Raw genomic sequence first — 15,405 nt, 5'->3', positions numbered from 1 at the left:
GTATCCTGTACCTGCCTTCTCTCCATACCCCCTGATCCCTTTAGCCACAAGGGCCACATCTAACTCCCTCTGAAATATAGCCAATGAACTGGCCTCAACTACCTTCTGCGGGAGAGAATTCCAAATATTCACCACTCTCTGTGTAAAAAAAGTTTTCCTCATCTCGGTCCTAAAAGATTTCCCCCTTATCCTTAAACTGTGACCCCTTGTTCTGGACTTCCCCAAAATTGGGAACAATCTTCTTGCATCTAGCCTGTCCAACCCCTTAAGAATTTTGTAAGTTTCTATAAGATCCCCCCTCAATCTTCTAAACTCTAGCGAGTACAAGCCGAGTCTATCCAGTCTTTCTTCATATGAAAGTCCTGACATCCCAGGAATCAGTCTGGTGAACCTTCTCTGTACTCCCTCTATGGCAAGAATGTCTTTCCTCAGATTAGGAGACCAAAACTGTACGCAATACTCCAGGTGTGATTTTTTTTTCTTTTTTTTTTCTTCTATGTAAAGCACTTTGGTCTCAACGCGAGTTGATTTAAACGTGCTATATAAATAAAGTTTACTTACTTACTTACTTTACAACTGCAGTAGAACCTCCCTGCTCCTATACTCAAATCCTTTTGCTATGAATGCTAACATAACATTCGCCTTCTTCACTGCCTGCTGCACCTCCGTGCCTACTTTTAATGACTGGTGTACCATGACACCCAGGTCTCGTTGCATCTCCCCCTTTCCTAATCGGCCACCATTCAGATAATAATCAGCCACCTAATTGGCCACCATTCAGACATGTCGCCAGGGTGTCATCACTATGGTCGTGAGTCGTCTCCTCAGTCGCCCAAAGAGTCGTACCTTGTTCTGGTCGCCGGTGAATTTTCAACATGTTGAACATTTTCGCCGACCTGCAACGACCTATGACGGGTGCTGGCAGTCGCCGAAAAAGTTGCGTAAGTGGGACAGGCCCAAAACTCAGAGGGTCAGACGGCATCTCTGGAGAAAAGGAATAGGTGACCTTTAGGGACGAAGCCCTTCTTCAGAAACATCAGATCTTGACCCGAAATGTCACCTTTTCTCCCAAGATGCTGCCAGTCCCACTGAGTTACGCCAGCTTTTTGTGTCCGTCTTCGGTGTAAACCAGCATCTCCAGTTCCTTCCTGCACATACTAAGGATTTTAAATAGTTTAGTTTGAGATGAACTGAATGAGTTTAGTTTAGTTTAGATCAGTTTTTTAATTTCGAGATACAGCGTGGAAGTAAGCCTTTCGGCCCACCGAGTCTGCGCCAATGAGCGATCACCCCGTACACTATCCTACACACAATTTAGAATTTTTACAAAAGCCAATTAACCTACAAACCTGTACGTCTATGACTCGTGGGAGAAAATCGGATCGAGGGGAAAACCCATGCAAGCACAGGGAGAACGTACAAACTCCATACAGACAGAACCCGTGGTCAGGATTGAACCCGGGTCTCTGGCGCTATGAGGAAGCAAATCTACCGCTGCGCCAGCGAGTTTGTAAAATTAACACAAGATCTGGTGGTCCAAAATAGAACAGATCTTCATCGCAAAGATAGCAAGCAGATGATTTTGTGGACTTCCAATGGCCGTGAATGAAATGAATAACTTTATTGTCACATGTGACAAGCCACAGTGAAATTCTTTGCTTGCCACGTAAAGGGCGGTTACCAAGTTACGAAGTATCCCACTCCAGGACCTTCCCCCCCCCTCCCCCCACCGCGGCACTCCCCCCACGTTGGGTCCTCCTTTGTCGACTCCCACCTCCCCTCATGGCGGTTATTTTTAAAAGGCAGAGATTGAGCTACAGAGAGAGGTTGAGTTACATGGAGCGCAGGACGATGAGGGATGATCTTATAGAGGTGTACAAAATCATGATTGGAATAGATCGGATAGATGCACAGAGTCTCTTGCCCAGAGTAGGGGAATCGAGGACCAGAGGACATAGGTTCAAGGTGAGGGGGAGAAGATAACTTTTTCACACAGAGGGTGGTGGGTGTATGGAACGAGCTTCCAGAGGAGGTAGTTGAGGCGGGGACTGTCCCATTGTTTAAGAAACAGTTAGGCAGATATATGGATAGGACAGGTTTGGAGGGATATGGACCAAGCGCTGGCAAGTGGGACTAGTGTAGCTGGGGCAATGTCGGCCGGTGTGGGCAAGTTGGGCTGTAGGACCTGTTTCCACACTGTATCACTATGACTATGACTCTATTGACAGATTCCTGATGAGTACAGGTGTCAGGGGCTATGGGGAGTAGGCAGGAGAGTGGGGTTGAGAGGGAAAGATAGATCAGCCATGGTTGAATTTGGAGTAGGCTTGATGGGTCGAATGGCCTACATCTGCACCTAGAACCTATGAAGTTATAGAAACATAGAAACATAGAAATTAGGTGCAGGAGTAGGCCATTCGGCCCTTCGAGCCTGCACCGCCATTCAATATGATCATGGCTGATCATCCAACTCAGTATCCCGTACCTGCCTTCTCTCCATACCCTCTGATCCCCTTAGCCACAAGGGCCACATCTAACTCCCTCTTAAATATAGCCAATGAACTGGCCTCGACTACCCTCTGTGGCAGGGAGTTCCAGAGATTCACCACTCTCTGTGTGAAAAAAGTTCTTCTCATCTCGGTTTCAAAGGATTTCCCCCTTATCCTTAAGCTGTGACCCCTTGTCCTGGACTTCCCCAACATCGGGAGCAATCTTCCTGCATCTAGCCTGTCCAACCCCTTAAGAATTTTGTAAGTTTCTATAAGATCCCCTCTCAATCTCCTAAATTCTAGAGAGTATAAACCAAGTCTATCCAGTCTTTCTTCATAAGACAGTCCTGACATCCCAGGAATCAGTCTGGTGAACCTTCTCTGCGCTCCCTCTATGCAATAATGTCCTTCCTCAGATTTGGAGACCAAAACTGTACGCAATACTCCAGGTGTGGTCTCACCAAGACCCTGTACAACTGCAGTAGAACCTCCCTGCTCCTATACTCCTGCTCCCTGCTCCTATACTCAAATCCTTTTGCTATGAAAGCTAACATACCATTCGCTTTCTTCACTGCCTGCTGCACCTGCATGCCCACTTTCAATTTAATTTAACATTGAATTCTCCCAATTTGGCTAGCCCGTGCTGTCTCCTCCCCTTCCTTAACCCTCTAGCTGTCTCCTCCCACCCTCCCATCCGCCCACCCTCGGGCTCCTCCTCCTCCTCCCTTTTTCCTTATTTCTTTCCCCACCCCCCATCAGTCTGAAGAAGGGTTTCGGCCCGAAACGTCGCCTATTTCCTTCGCTCCATAGATGCTGCTGCACCCGCTGAGTTTCCCCAGCAATTTTGTGTACCTGCCCACTTTCAATGACTGGTGTACCATGACACCCAGGTCTCGCTGCATCTCCCCTTTTCCTAGTCGGCCACCATTTAGATAATAGTCTGCTTTCCTGTTTTTGCCACCAAAATGGAGAACCTCACATTTATCCACATTATACTGCATCTGCCAATGAACTAGAGACAGGTCCTGAACTACTATATCTCCCTCTGACTTTATCTTGCACTAGACGTTGTTCCCTTTATCCTGTTTCCGTACACTGTGGACGGCTCAATTGTAATGTATAGTCAATCAAGAATTCCAGAACCAGGGCCACAGTTTAAGAATAAGGAGTAAGCCATTTAGAACGGAGACGAGGAAACACTTTTTCTCACAGAGAGTGGTGAGTCTGTGGAATTCTCTGCCTCAGAGGGCGGTGGAGGCAGGTTCTCTGGATGCTTTCAAGAGAGAGCTAGATAGGGCTCTTAAAAATAACGGAGTCAGGGGATATGGGGAGAAGGCAGGAATGGGGTACTGATTGGGGATGATCATCCATGATCGCATTGAATGGCGGTGCTGGCTCGAAGAGCCGAATGGCCTACTCCTGCACCTATTGTCTATTGTCTATAAGAATCTATCTCTGCCTTAAAAGTATTAATTGACTTGGCCACCCTCTGACTACAGAAATTCCTCCTCATCTCCTTTCTAAGTTAGGTTGGTGAGAGGATGGTTCAGTTGCCCGATAACAGCTGGGAAGAAACTGTGCGTTTTCACACTTCTGTACCTCTTGCCCGATGGGAGAGGGGAGAAGAGGGAGTGGCCGGGGTGAGACTGGTCCTTGATTATGCTGGTGGTCTTGAGTTTGAGTTTAGTTTATTGTCACGTGCACCGAGGTACAGTGAAAAGCTTTGCCGAGGCAACGTGAAGTGTGGATGGAGTCAATGGAATTTCATGTGTCCATCCTAATCTTCGTGATGAGCCCGGGTGTCAGGGGCTACGGGGAGAAGGCAAGAGAATTGGGTTGAGAGAGAGAGAGAGAGATAGATCAGCCATGATTGAATGGCAGATGGGTCAAATGGCCTAATTCTGCTCCAATCACTTATGAAGCCCGGGAAAAAGATTTTGACTCCCTTCACCTTTAAATATTTTTTGGTCATAGATTCCTCAGACAAGTCTTACCTTGCTCAAGAGTTCAGAAACGCCTCCTTCATTCAATGGAGCAAGTTTCAGTTTGCTGATTTCTGTGCTTGCCTGCAGGAAAAATTAAGGGAGAAAATGATTATGTGGGATCATTACGTTATTGGTAGGCACAAAAAGCTGGAGTAACTCAGCGGGACAGGCAGCATCTCTGGAGAGAAGGAATGGGTGACATTTTGGGTCGATACCCTTCTTCAGACTGAGAGTCAGGGGAGAGGGAGACGTGGAGATATGGAAGGGTAAGGTGCGAAAACAAATAAGGTGCGGATGAAGACCCCTTTGGCAGGGCGGCACGGTAGTGTAGTGGTAGAGTTGCTGCCTAACAGCTCTCACAGCGCCAATGTCCCGGGTTCGATCCCGACTACGGGTGCTGTCTGTACGGAGTTTGTACGTTCTCCCCGTGACCATGTGGGATTTCTCCGAGATCATCGGTTTCCTCCCACACTCCAAAGACGTGCAGGTTTGTAGGCTAATTGGCTTGGTGTACGTGTAAATTGTCCCTAGTGTGCGTAGGATAGTATTCATGTGCGGGGATCGCTAGTTGGCGCCAACTCGGTAGGTCGAAGAGCCTGTTTCCGCGCTGTATCACTAAACTAAACTAAAAGATCACGGAAAATGCAGAATAGATCGTTGTTAGCTAGGAGAAGCTGACAATGAAGTATACAAAGATAAAATTTAATCAGGAGGACAGTCAGACTGCTCGGGCAACTAGGATGGGGGAGGGAACGTACAAACTCTGCACAGACAGCACGCTTGGTGAGGGTCAAACCCGGATCTCTGGCGCTGTGAGGCAGCAACTCTGCCCCCCACCATATGATGTGAGCATATACGACAGTGTACAAAATGCTGACTTGTTTAGACGAGGCAGACCGAGATAAAGCTTCCCTATTACGTGAGGGATCAAGGAGCACAGGACATAATACTTAATATCTGATTAAGTATCCTAATTTGAGGAAGGACATAACATCCTAATTTGAGGAAGGACATTCTTGCCATTGAGGGAGTGCAGCGTAGGTTTACAAGGTTAATTCCTGGGATGGCGGGACTGTCATATGCTGAGAGAATGGAGCGGCTGGGCTTGTACACTCTGGAGTTTAGAAGGATGAGAGGGATCTCATTGAAACATATTAAGATTGTTAAGGGCTTGGACACGCTAGAGGCAGGAAACATGTTCCCAATGTTGGGCGAGTCCAGAACCAGGGGCCACAGTTTAGAATAAGGAGTAAGCCATTTAGAACGGAGACGAGGAAACACTTTTTCTCACAGACAGTTGTGAGTCTGTGGAATTCTCTGCCTCAGAGGGCAGTGGAGGCAGGTTCTCTGGATGCTTTCAAGAGAGAGCTAGATAGGGCTCTTAAAAATAGCGGAGTCTGGGGATATGGGGAGAAGGCAGGAACGGGGTACTTATTGGGGATGATCAGCCATGATCACATTGAATGGCGGTGCTGGCTCGAAGGGCCGAATGGCCTACTCCTGCACCAATTGTCTATTGTCTATTGTTTAGACGATGCATACCGAGATAAAGCTTTCCTATTACCAGAGGGATCAAGCAAGGATCACAGGACTTAATACTTAATATTTGATTAGTTAAAGATCTAAGCAAACTTGGGGGGAAAAAAGTGTTTTTTAAAATAAGTGTACGGTCGTAATCTGGAATGCACAAACGTAAAGTGCAGTCGATGCAGAAGCGGCCACATCAGTCTGAAGAAGGGTCTCGACCCGAAACGTCGCATATTTCCTTCACTCCATAGATGCTGCCTCACCCGCTGAGTTACTCCAGCATTTTTGTGTCTACCTTCCATTTAAACCAGCATCTGCAGTTCTTTCTTACTGAATGTGGATGATCAGCCATGATCACATTGAATGGTGGTGCTGGCTCGAAGGGCTGAATGGCCTACTCCTTCACCTATTGTCTATGTATCTTGGACGAAACAGTACAAGTACGATGGGCTTGCCTCCGTTAGTGCTGCGATAGCTGCCTGTACGACCAGGATTGTAGAACTTATTCTCTCTCACATTCCAAATAAGAAATAGATTAATTTTCAAATGCAATATATCTAAGGAAACCTTTACCGAGTTTAACTCAAACTTACTTTTTTGCCTGCTGTAGTAAATTCTGCCTTTTCAAATTCTGCAACTTGTTCTAAGAGTTCCCTGAAGTTAAAATAAAAGACAAATTGACACATACATTCCTACAATGATTAAAAAGATGCACGTTTGATTATTCGAAGATCAGCTTGGTTCTGTTTAGAGATACAGCGTGGAAACAGGCCCTTTGGCCCACTGAGTCCGTGTCGACCAGCGATCCCCGCACACTTACACTATCCAAACCACACTCCAACGCACACTAGGGACAATTTACAATCAACTTTCAAATAACATTGCATAAGATTGGGGATTACATAGAACTAGTGTGAATAGGTGATCGATCAATGGTTAGCGTGGACTCAATAAGTTGAAGGGCCCATTTCTAAATTGTTCCAAAAATAAATAACAAAGTATATATGAAGCACATATTCATATTCCTGTTGACAAAATAAATTAAGAAGAAACCTTGGACAAATTGATTTAAAGGTAGAAACAATGAACATCAGATGCTGATCTACAAAAAAAGACTCAAAATGCTGGAGGATTCAAAATGGCGCGGCTTAAAATCAAACTGCTGCATCGAGGCGATCGAGGCACCCGATGGTGAAGCCCCCGCCAGGCGATGAAAGACCCCGCGAACAGACCGATTGAAGCCCCACGATTCGGGGCGGACGAAGCTGCTGTTGCTGGAGTTCGGAGGTCAGCTCCCGATGTTACAGTCCACAGGGCCCACGGCCGAAGCCTCGCATGTGTGTGGATACGCACGGCCGCCAAGAAATTGTGTCCCCCCCATGTTTTGATAGCGATTTCCGTGCCTGCTGGAGAACATGGATAGGTGACGTTTCACAGGGTGCTGGAGTAATTCAGCGGGTCAGGCAGCATCTGTGGAGAACATGGATAGGTGACGTTTCACAGAGTGCTGGAGTAACTCAGCGGGTCAGGCAGCAGCTGTGGAGAACATGGATAGGTGACGTTTCACAGAGTGCTGGAGTAACTCAGCGGGTCAGGCAGCATCTGTGGAGAACATGGATAGGTGACGTTTCACAGAGTGCTGGAGTAACTCAGCGGGTCAGGCAGCAGCTGTGGAGAACATGGATAAGTGACGTTTCACAGAGTGCTGGAGTAACTCAGCGGGTCAGGCAGCATCTCTGGACAACATGGATAAGTGACGTTTCTAATTGGGACCCGTCTTCAGACTCGATTCTGAAGAAGGTCCCAATCCATGCTCTCCAGAGATGCTGACTGGTCTGCTGAGTTACTCCAGCACGGTGCGTCTGGATTTAAAGGTGTTCTTCACCGGTTTTGAGAGTGGGGAGAGTGAGAGCACAGAAAAACAGGCGGCGGCATCACATTCACTGGTTCTATCTACAAGTGAATCGCTCTTGCTACTTGTGGTGTGTCATAAGTGACAGGAGGAGGGTTAGGCCATTCCTCCCATCAGGTCTTCTCCGCCATTCAATCATCTCTCCCTCCTAACCCCATTCTCCTGCCTTCTCCCCATAGCCCCCGACACCCGTACGAATCAAGAATCTATCTATCTCTGCCTTAAAAATATCCACTGACTTGGCCTCCACAGCCTTCCATGGCAAAGAATCCCACAGATATACGGACGAGGATAGTCACGTCGATAATCATGTCACAGAGAACCGGAAATCAATCTAAAGATAAAGTAAGGTTTTATATTAGGAGGGTAGTGAGGGGGGGGAGGCCTGGATAGAGAGGATGTTTCCACTAGTGGGCAGAGTCTAGAAACAGAGGCCAGCCTCAGAATAATAGGATCTTGCTTTAGAATGGAGATGAGGAGGTTTCTTTAGCCAGAGTGTGGTGAATCTGTGGAATTCATTGCCACAGACGGTCGTGGAGGCCAAGTCAATGGGTAGTTTTAAAATGGAGATTGACGGGTTCTTGATTAATAAGTGTGACAAAGGTTATAAGGAGAAGGCAGGAGAACGTGGTTGAGAGGAAAAGGTAGATCAGCCATGATGGAATGGTGGAGTAGACTCGATGGGCCAAATGGCCTAACTTTGCGCTTAGGTCTTATGAACGTATGAAGTGGGGAACGATGATGGGGGAAAGTGAAAAGGTTATTCAATAAAACAGATGACAGATTGGGCGGCACGGTGGCGCAGCGGTAGAGACAACGCCAGAGACCCGGGTTTGATCCTGGCTACGGGCGTTGTCTGTGTGGAGCGGATGGGTCATTTTAAAAACAAACTCGCTAGAGTTTAGAAGTTTGAGGGGGGATCTTATAGAAACTTACAAAATTCTTAAGGGGTTGGACAGGCTAGATGCAGGAAGATTGTTCCCGATGTTGGGGAAGTCCAGAACAAGGGGTCACAGTTTAAGGATAAGGGGGAAATCTTTTAGGACCGAGATGAGGAAAACATTTTTCACACAGAGAGTGGTGAATCTCTGGAATTCTCTGTCGCAGAAGGTAGTTGAGGCCAGTTCATTGGCTATATTTAAGAGGGAGTTAGATGTGGCCCTTGTGGCTAAAGGGATCAGGGGGTATGGAGAGAAGGCAGGTACGGGATACTGAGTTGGATGATCAGCCATGATCATATTGAACGGTGGTGCAGGCTCGAAGGGCCGAATGGCCTACTCCTGCACCTATTTTCTATGTTTCTATGTTTTTATTTTACAGGATTATTGTTGACATAACTAATTAATTTCGATGTGCAGGAAGGAACTGCAGATGCTGGTTTACACCGAAGATAAGACACAAAATGCTGGAGTAACTCAGCAGGACAGGCAGCATCTCTGGAGAGAAGGAATGGGTGACGTTTCGGGTCGAGACCCTCCTTCTGCCCCGTCAGCAGAAGGGCCACGACCCGAAATGTCACCCATTCCTTCTCTCCAGGGATGCTGCCTGTCCCAAATGAATTTAGATTCCTGTTTTTGAACTATGATTAGGACAACCACTCTGAGATCTCCGGTGTCCTCCCACACATGCAGGTTTGTAGGTTAATTGGCTTGGTATCGTCCCTAGTGTGTGTAGGATAGTGTAGGATCAGTCGAGGTGTGCTTATGCGAATTCAAAAGTGTCTGCGCGGATCATTGCTTACGGACCCGCTAGATTTAACAGTATCGATGCCTTTAGGTCATCGGGGTCGTTTCGGTGAACAATGCGGATATAGTGAGCATAGTCTCGCTCAAACATTCACCAGCGCTCGGCTATATCAGAATCAAATGCAAGCTGGTTCGGCTTTCGACAGGAGTTAGCCATGTCGTAAAAATCACTCACAAATATAAACTTATAAACAAAATAAATCGCGGTAAACAGACGCGGGCTAGACCCGATTTTCTGACACCTTGTGAATGCCTCAGTCTCACACAGGTTAAAGCACAAGCACCTTTATTGTCTAGTGTCAGGAAAGTAGACTATTATCTGGATGGTGGCCGATTAGGAAAAGGGGAGATGTAACGAGACCTGGGTGTCATGGTACACCAGTCATTGAAAGTAGGCATGCAGGTGCAGCATGCAGTGAAGAAAGCGAATGGTATGTTAGCATTCATAGCAAAAGGATTTGAGTATAAGAGCAGGGAGGTTCTTATAGAAACTTACAAAATTCTTATGGGGTTGGACAGGCTAGATGCAGGAAGATTGTTCCTGATGTTGGGGAAGTCCAGAACAAGGGGTCACAGTTTAAGGATAAGGGGGAAGTCTTTTAGGACCAGGATGATTTTTTTCACACAGAGAGTGGTGAATCTGTGGAATTCTCTGCCACAGAATGTAGCTGAGGCCAGTTCATTAGCTATATTTAAGAGGGAGTTAGATGTGGCCCTTGTGGCCAAAGGGATCAGGGGGTGTGGAGAGAAGGCAGGTACAGGATACTGAGTTGGATGATCAGCCATGATCATATTGAATGGTGGTGCAGGCTCGAAGGGCCGAATGGCCTACTACTGCACCTATTTTCTATGTTTCTATGTTTCTATCACATATGCAGTACATCACACGTTCAGTCTACTGCAGCTACTGCTAGACAGTGGGCGAGTTCTTACACTATACATCATATAATTAGGCAGTTATATTTACTAAGCATTCTGATTGTCTAACATGCAATAGCCAATCTACCGTGTTAGTGTGCGGGGATCGGTGGTCGGCGTGGACTCGGTTGGGCTGAAGAGCCTGTTTCTGTGCTGTCTCTCTAAACTAAATGACATTTACTAAAACTTGAAAGGCTCTACCTGTTTTCCAGATCGGAAATGTCGGTCTGCAACTTCAAGTACCATTTCTCCGCCTGGCAGAACAACTGTCGCAGGAACAGCACGTTAGTGTACGTGGTGTTGATGAGCTCCGACTCCACCTCACTGTGCACCACCACCTTCAGCCCATCCAGAATATCTGTCACTTCATCCACAGTGAATGTGTCTTCAGTCAGCCTGGGGTGGACAAAATAGAAATTAGCACGGGTGTCAGAGGTTATGGGGAGAAGACAGGGGAATGGGGTTAGGAGAGAGAGAGAAAGAGAGAGATAGATCAGCCATGATTGAACGGCGGAAAACACAATGGGCCGGATGGCCTAATTCTGCTCTTATCACTTATGATCACGAGAGGGCCTGAACATCGGGCCTGAACATAGGGCCTGAGCGCTCGGGAGGCCCCGACCACGGATGAACAACAAAGAGGAGGATGACTGAACTGTGTTGCCTTCCCTCACAGTGGGAAACGTTGATTCTGCTGCGTGGGGATGTTTATGTCATCGTGTATTGTGTTCTTTTTTTATTCGTATGGCTGTGTAGTAACTCAAATTTCACTGTAACAATTGGTGCATGTGACAATAAATGTAACTTGAACTTGATCTTATCATCTGGACAACGGCATTTCACATTACTCTCTTTTTCATTTGTGTTTTGTAGTTTGAAGAGACAGCACGGAAACAGGCCCTTCGGCCCACCTTGTCCACACTGACCAGCGATCCCTGCACAATAGTCCTTCACACACTAGGGACAATGATACATTTTTATACACCAAGCCAATTAACCTGTATGTCTTTAGAGTGTGTGAGGAAAGCAAAGATCTCGGAGAAAACCCATGCAAGTCCCGGGGAGAAGGTACAGACAGCACCAGTAGTCAGGATCGAACCCGGGTCTCTGGTGCTGTAAGGCAGCGACTCTACCGCTGCGCCACCATGCTGCCAATATGTCATGTATCTGTACATTGTGGGTGGTTTGATTGTATTCCTTGATTTAATCGATAATGTTTTATTATTAATGTTTAATGTTTTCTTTGTCATCCTAACTGTCACTGTATGTCATGTTGTCACTTGCGGGTGGAGCACCAAGGCAAATTCCTTGTAGGTGAATACTTGGCCAATAAACTTATTCATTCATTCATTCGTATAGTCTTTCCGCTGACTCGTTAGCAGGCCACAAAAGGTGTACAGGTTTGTAGGTTAACTGGCTTGGTAAAGTGTAAATTCTCCCAATTGTGTAGGACAGTGTTAGTGTACGGGGATAGCTGGTCGGCGCAGACTCCGTATGCCTCCAACAGGCAAATGAAGTCAGTCTAACTCAAATCAAATATTGTACTGGACTTTATCTTGTACTAAACGTTATTTCCTTTATCCTGTACCAGTACACTGCAGACGGCTTGATGGTAATCATATATTGTCTTTCCGCTGACTGGTTCGCACACAACTAAAGCTTTTCACTGTACCTCGGTACATGGTACACATGACATTAAACTGAAGCCGACCCAAAAGGTCAGAGTCTGAAGAAGGGCCCCAACCCGAAATGTCACCCATCCATGTTCTCCACAGATGCTTCCTGACCCGCTGAGTTACTCCAGCACTCTGTGAAACGTCACCCATCCATGTTCTCCACAGATGCTGCCTGGGCCGCTGAGTTACTCCAGCACTCTGTGAAACGTCACCTATCCATGTTCTCCACAGATGCTGCCTGACCCGCTGAGTTACTCCAGCACTCTGTGAAACGTCATCTATCCATGTTCTCCACAGATGCCGCCTGGCCCGCTGAGTTACTCCAGCACTCTGTGAAACGTCACAGTCAATCTTTGGTATAAACCAGCATCTGCAGTTCTTTATTTCAACTAAACTAAACATTAACCTAAATTCAACGCTTCTTTTTTGACTTTGGAACTAAAAGGAGGGAGGGGGAAAGTTTAAAGAAGTCAAGTGTAGGACAAGTCTTTTTTTTTTATGGACACATATGATGGTGGGTGGTGAGAACGCGCTGCCGGGCACGGTGATTGAAGCAAGGATTGTTGCATTTGAGAGACATTTCGATAGGCACATGGATGTACAGGGAAACAGAGGTATATGGGTCATGTGCAGGCAGAGTGAGTAAGTAAGTCAGTAAGTTTATTGGCCAAATATTCACATACAAGTAATTTGCCTTGGTGCTCCGCCCACAAGTAACAACATGACATACAGTGACAGTTACGAATGACTCAGAAAACACTAAACATTAATAATAATAAAACATTAATGATAAAACACCATTGATCAAGCATGTGAACCAACAAAATACCAGATCAAAGGGAGGCAACAGATTTTTGGCTGTTTAGTAGAGCAACTACTTGTGGATAAAAACCGTGTTTATGTCTGGCTGTGACAGCTTTGACAGTCCGGAGTCGCCTTCCAGAGGGAAGTGATTCAAAGAGTTTGAGGCCAGGGTGAGAGGGGTCAGAGATGATCTTGCCCGCTCGCTTCCTGGAGGCAGTGGAGGCAGAGGAGATTAATTTAACTTGGCATCATGTTCCAGCACAGACATTGTGGACCGAAGGGCCTGTTCTGTGAACAGGAAAAGACTGTGAAAACGCACACCGCCAGATTCAGGGACAGTTTCTTCCCCAGCTGTTATCAGGCAACTGAACCATCCTCTCACCAACTGGAGAGCGGTCCTGAGCTACGATCTACCTCATTGGTGATCCTCGGATCTTTACTCGAACTCGATCTTGCACCAAACGTTATCCACATTATTCCCCTTATCATGTGTCTGTACACTGTGAATGCAGTTGTACAGAGTCCTAGTGAGACCACACCTGGAGTATTGTGTGCAGTTTTGGTCCCCTCATTTGATGAAGGACATTCTTGCTATTGAGGGAGTGCAGAGTAGGTTTACAAGGTTAATTCCTGGGATGGCGGGACTGTCATATGCTGGGAGAATGGAGCAGCTGGGCATGTACACTCTGGAGTTTAGAAGGATGACAGGATATCTCATTGAAACATATAAGATTGTTAAGGGCTTGGACACGCCAGAGGCAGGTAACATGTTCCCGATGTTGGGGGAGTCCAGAACCAGGGGCCACAGTTTAAGAATAAGGAGTAAGCCCTTTAGAACGGAGACGAGGAAACACTTTTTCTCACAGAGAGTGGTGAGTCTGGGGAATTCTCTGAGGGCGGTGGAGGCCGGTTCTCTGGATGCTTTCAAGAGAGAGCTAGATAGGGCTCTTAAAAATCGCGGAGTCAGGGGATATGGGGAGAAGGCAGGAACGGTGTACTGATTGGGGATGATCAGCCATGATCACATTGAATGGCGGTGCTGGCTCGAAGGACCAAATGGCCTACTCCTGCACCTATTGTCTATTGAATGGCTCAATTGTAATCATGTATTGTCTATCCACTGACTGGTCAGCACGCAACAAAAAGCTTTTCACTGTCGCTCGGTGCACGTGACAATAAACTAAACTCCAACTCAGCTGTCTCTGTGTTGTACTGTTCTATCTCTAGACAACACCCGAAGTCAGGATCGAACCCGAGTGTCTGGCGCTGTGAGGTTGGAGCTCTGCCAGCTTTGCCACTGTGCCCCCCCCCCACCCCTCATGGTGTCAAGACCACCAACTCTCCCATAAAGTCCGTAAGACGAGGGAGCTGGTTATTGATTGTAGAGAGTGAGGTGGAGTGCGTGGCCCAGTCAGCATGCATGGTGCCAAAGTGGAGATGGTTGACAGCTTCATGTTCCCAAGCATAAGTATCAGCAATAATTTGTCCTGGACCAACCATGGACAAAGAGTTTTCAAGAGGGAGTTAGATTTAGCTCTTAAGGCTAAAGGAATCAAGGGATATGGGGAGAAAGCAGGAACGGGGTACTGATTTTGGATGATCAGCCAAGATCACAGTGAATGGCGGTGCTGGCTCGCAGGGCCGAATAGCCTACTCCTGCACCTATTGTCTATGTTTCTATATTGAAGCTTCGGCCAAGAAAGCACACCAATGCCACGACTTCCTTAGAGGAAGGAAGCTCCGCATGTCTCCAACGACTCTTGCCAACTTGTAGCATAAATGTTATCAAGCTGGAAAGGGTACAGAGAAGATTCACGAGGATGTTGCCCTCACTCAGGACTTTGAGCTATCAGGAGAGTCGAGCTGGCTGGGGCTCTATTCCTTGGGGCGCAGGAGGATGAGAGGTGATCTTATAGAGGATCTCATGAGGGGAATAGATCGGGTCGATGCATCCTGAAAATATCCCGTAAATTTCCTATCCGAAGAAATCAGTGATCCCAATCAGGACTCGAGGGAGAGGGTGAGCAAGCTAGGACTCTAATTCGTGGAGCGCAAGAGGATGAGGGGTGATCTTATAGAGTTGTATAAAATCATGAGAGGAATAGATCGGGTAGATCGCACAGAGTCTCTTGCCCAGAGTAGGGGAATCGAGGACCAGAGGACATAGGTTCAAGGTAAAGGGGGAAAGATTTAATAGGAATCTGAGGTGCAATGTTTTCACACAAAGTGTGGTGGGTGTATGGAACGAACTGTTTAAGAAGCAGTTAGACAGGTACATGGATAGGACAGGTTTAGAGTGATATATGGGTCAAACGCAGGCAGGTGAGACTGGTGTAGCTGAGACATGAT

At 46.8% G+C, this 15,405-nt stretch overlaps 1 protein-coding gene across 2 annotated transcripts in view; it reads right to left on the bottom strand.

The window, feature by feature from the left end:
• The window catches only part of lztfl1 (leucine zipper transcription factor like 1), a 45,384-nt gene that overhangs the window by 21,128 nt on the left and 8,851 nt on the right, over window positions 1-15,405 (bottom strand). For both annotated transcript variants that reach the window (XM_033014825.1, XM_033014833.1), the window contains exons 3-5: window positions 10,778-10,972; window positions 6,595-6,655; window positions 4,484-4,555 (exon numbers count right to left, since the gene is read on the bottom strand). In XM_033014825.1, coding sequence (XP_032870716.1) covers window positions 4,484-4,555; window positions 6,595-6,655; window positions 10,778-10,972 — 328 coding nt within the window. The remainder of the gene's footprint in view (window positions 1-4,483; window positions 4,556-6,594; window positions 6,656-10,777; window positions 10,973-15,405) is intronic.

This window comes from Amblyraja radiata, chromosome 2 (genome assembly GCF_010909765.2).
Source record: "Amblyraja radiata isolate CabotCenter1 chromosome 2, sAmbRad1.1.pri, whole genome shotgun sequence".
NCBI classification, from domain to species: domain Eukaryota; kingdom Metazoa; phylum Chordata; class Chondrichthyes; order Rajiformes; family Rajidae; genus Amblyraja; species Amblyraja radiata.
The sequence above is the reverse complement of the archived record's forward strand: the minus strand, read 5'-3'. Positions and strand labels throughout refer to the sequence as shown.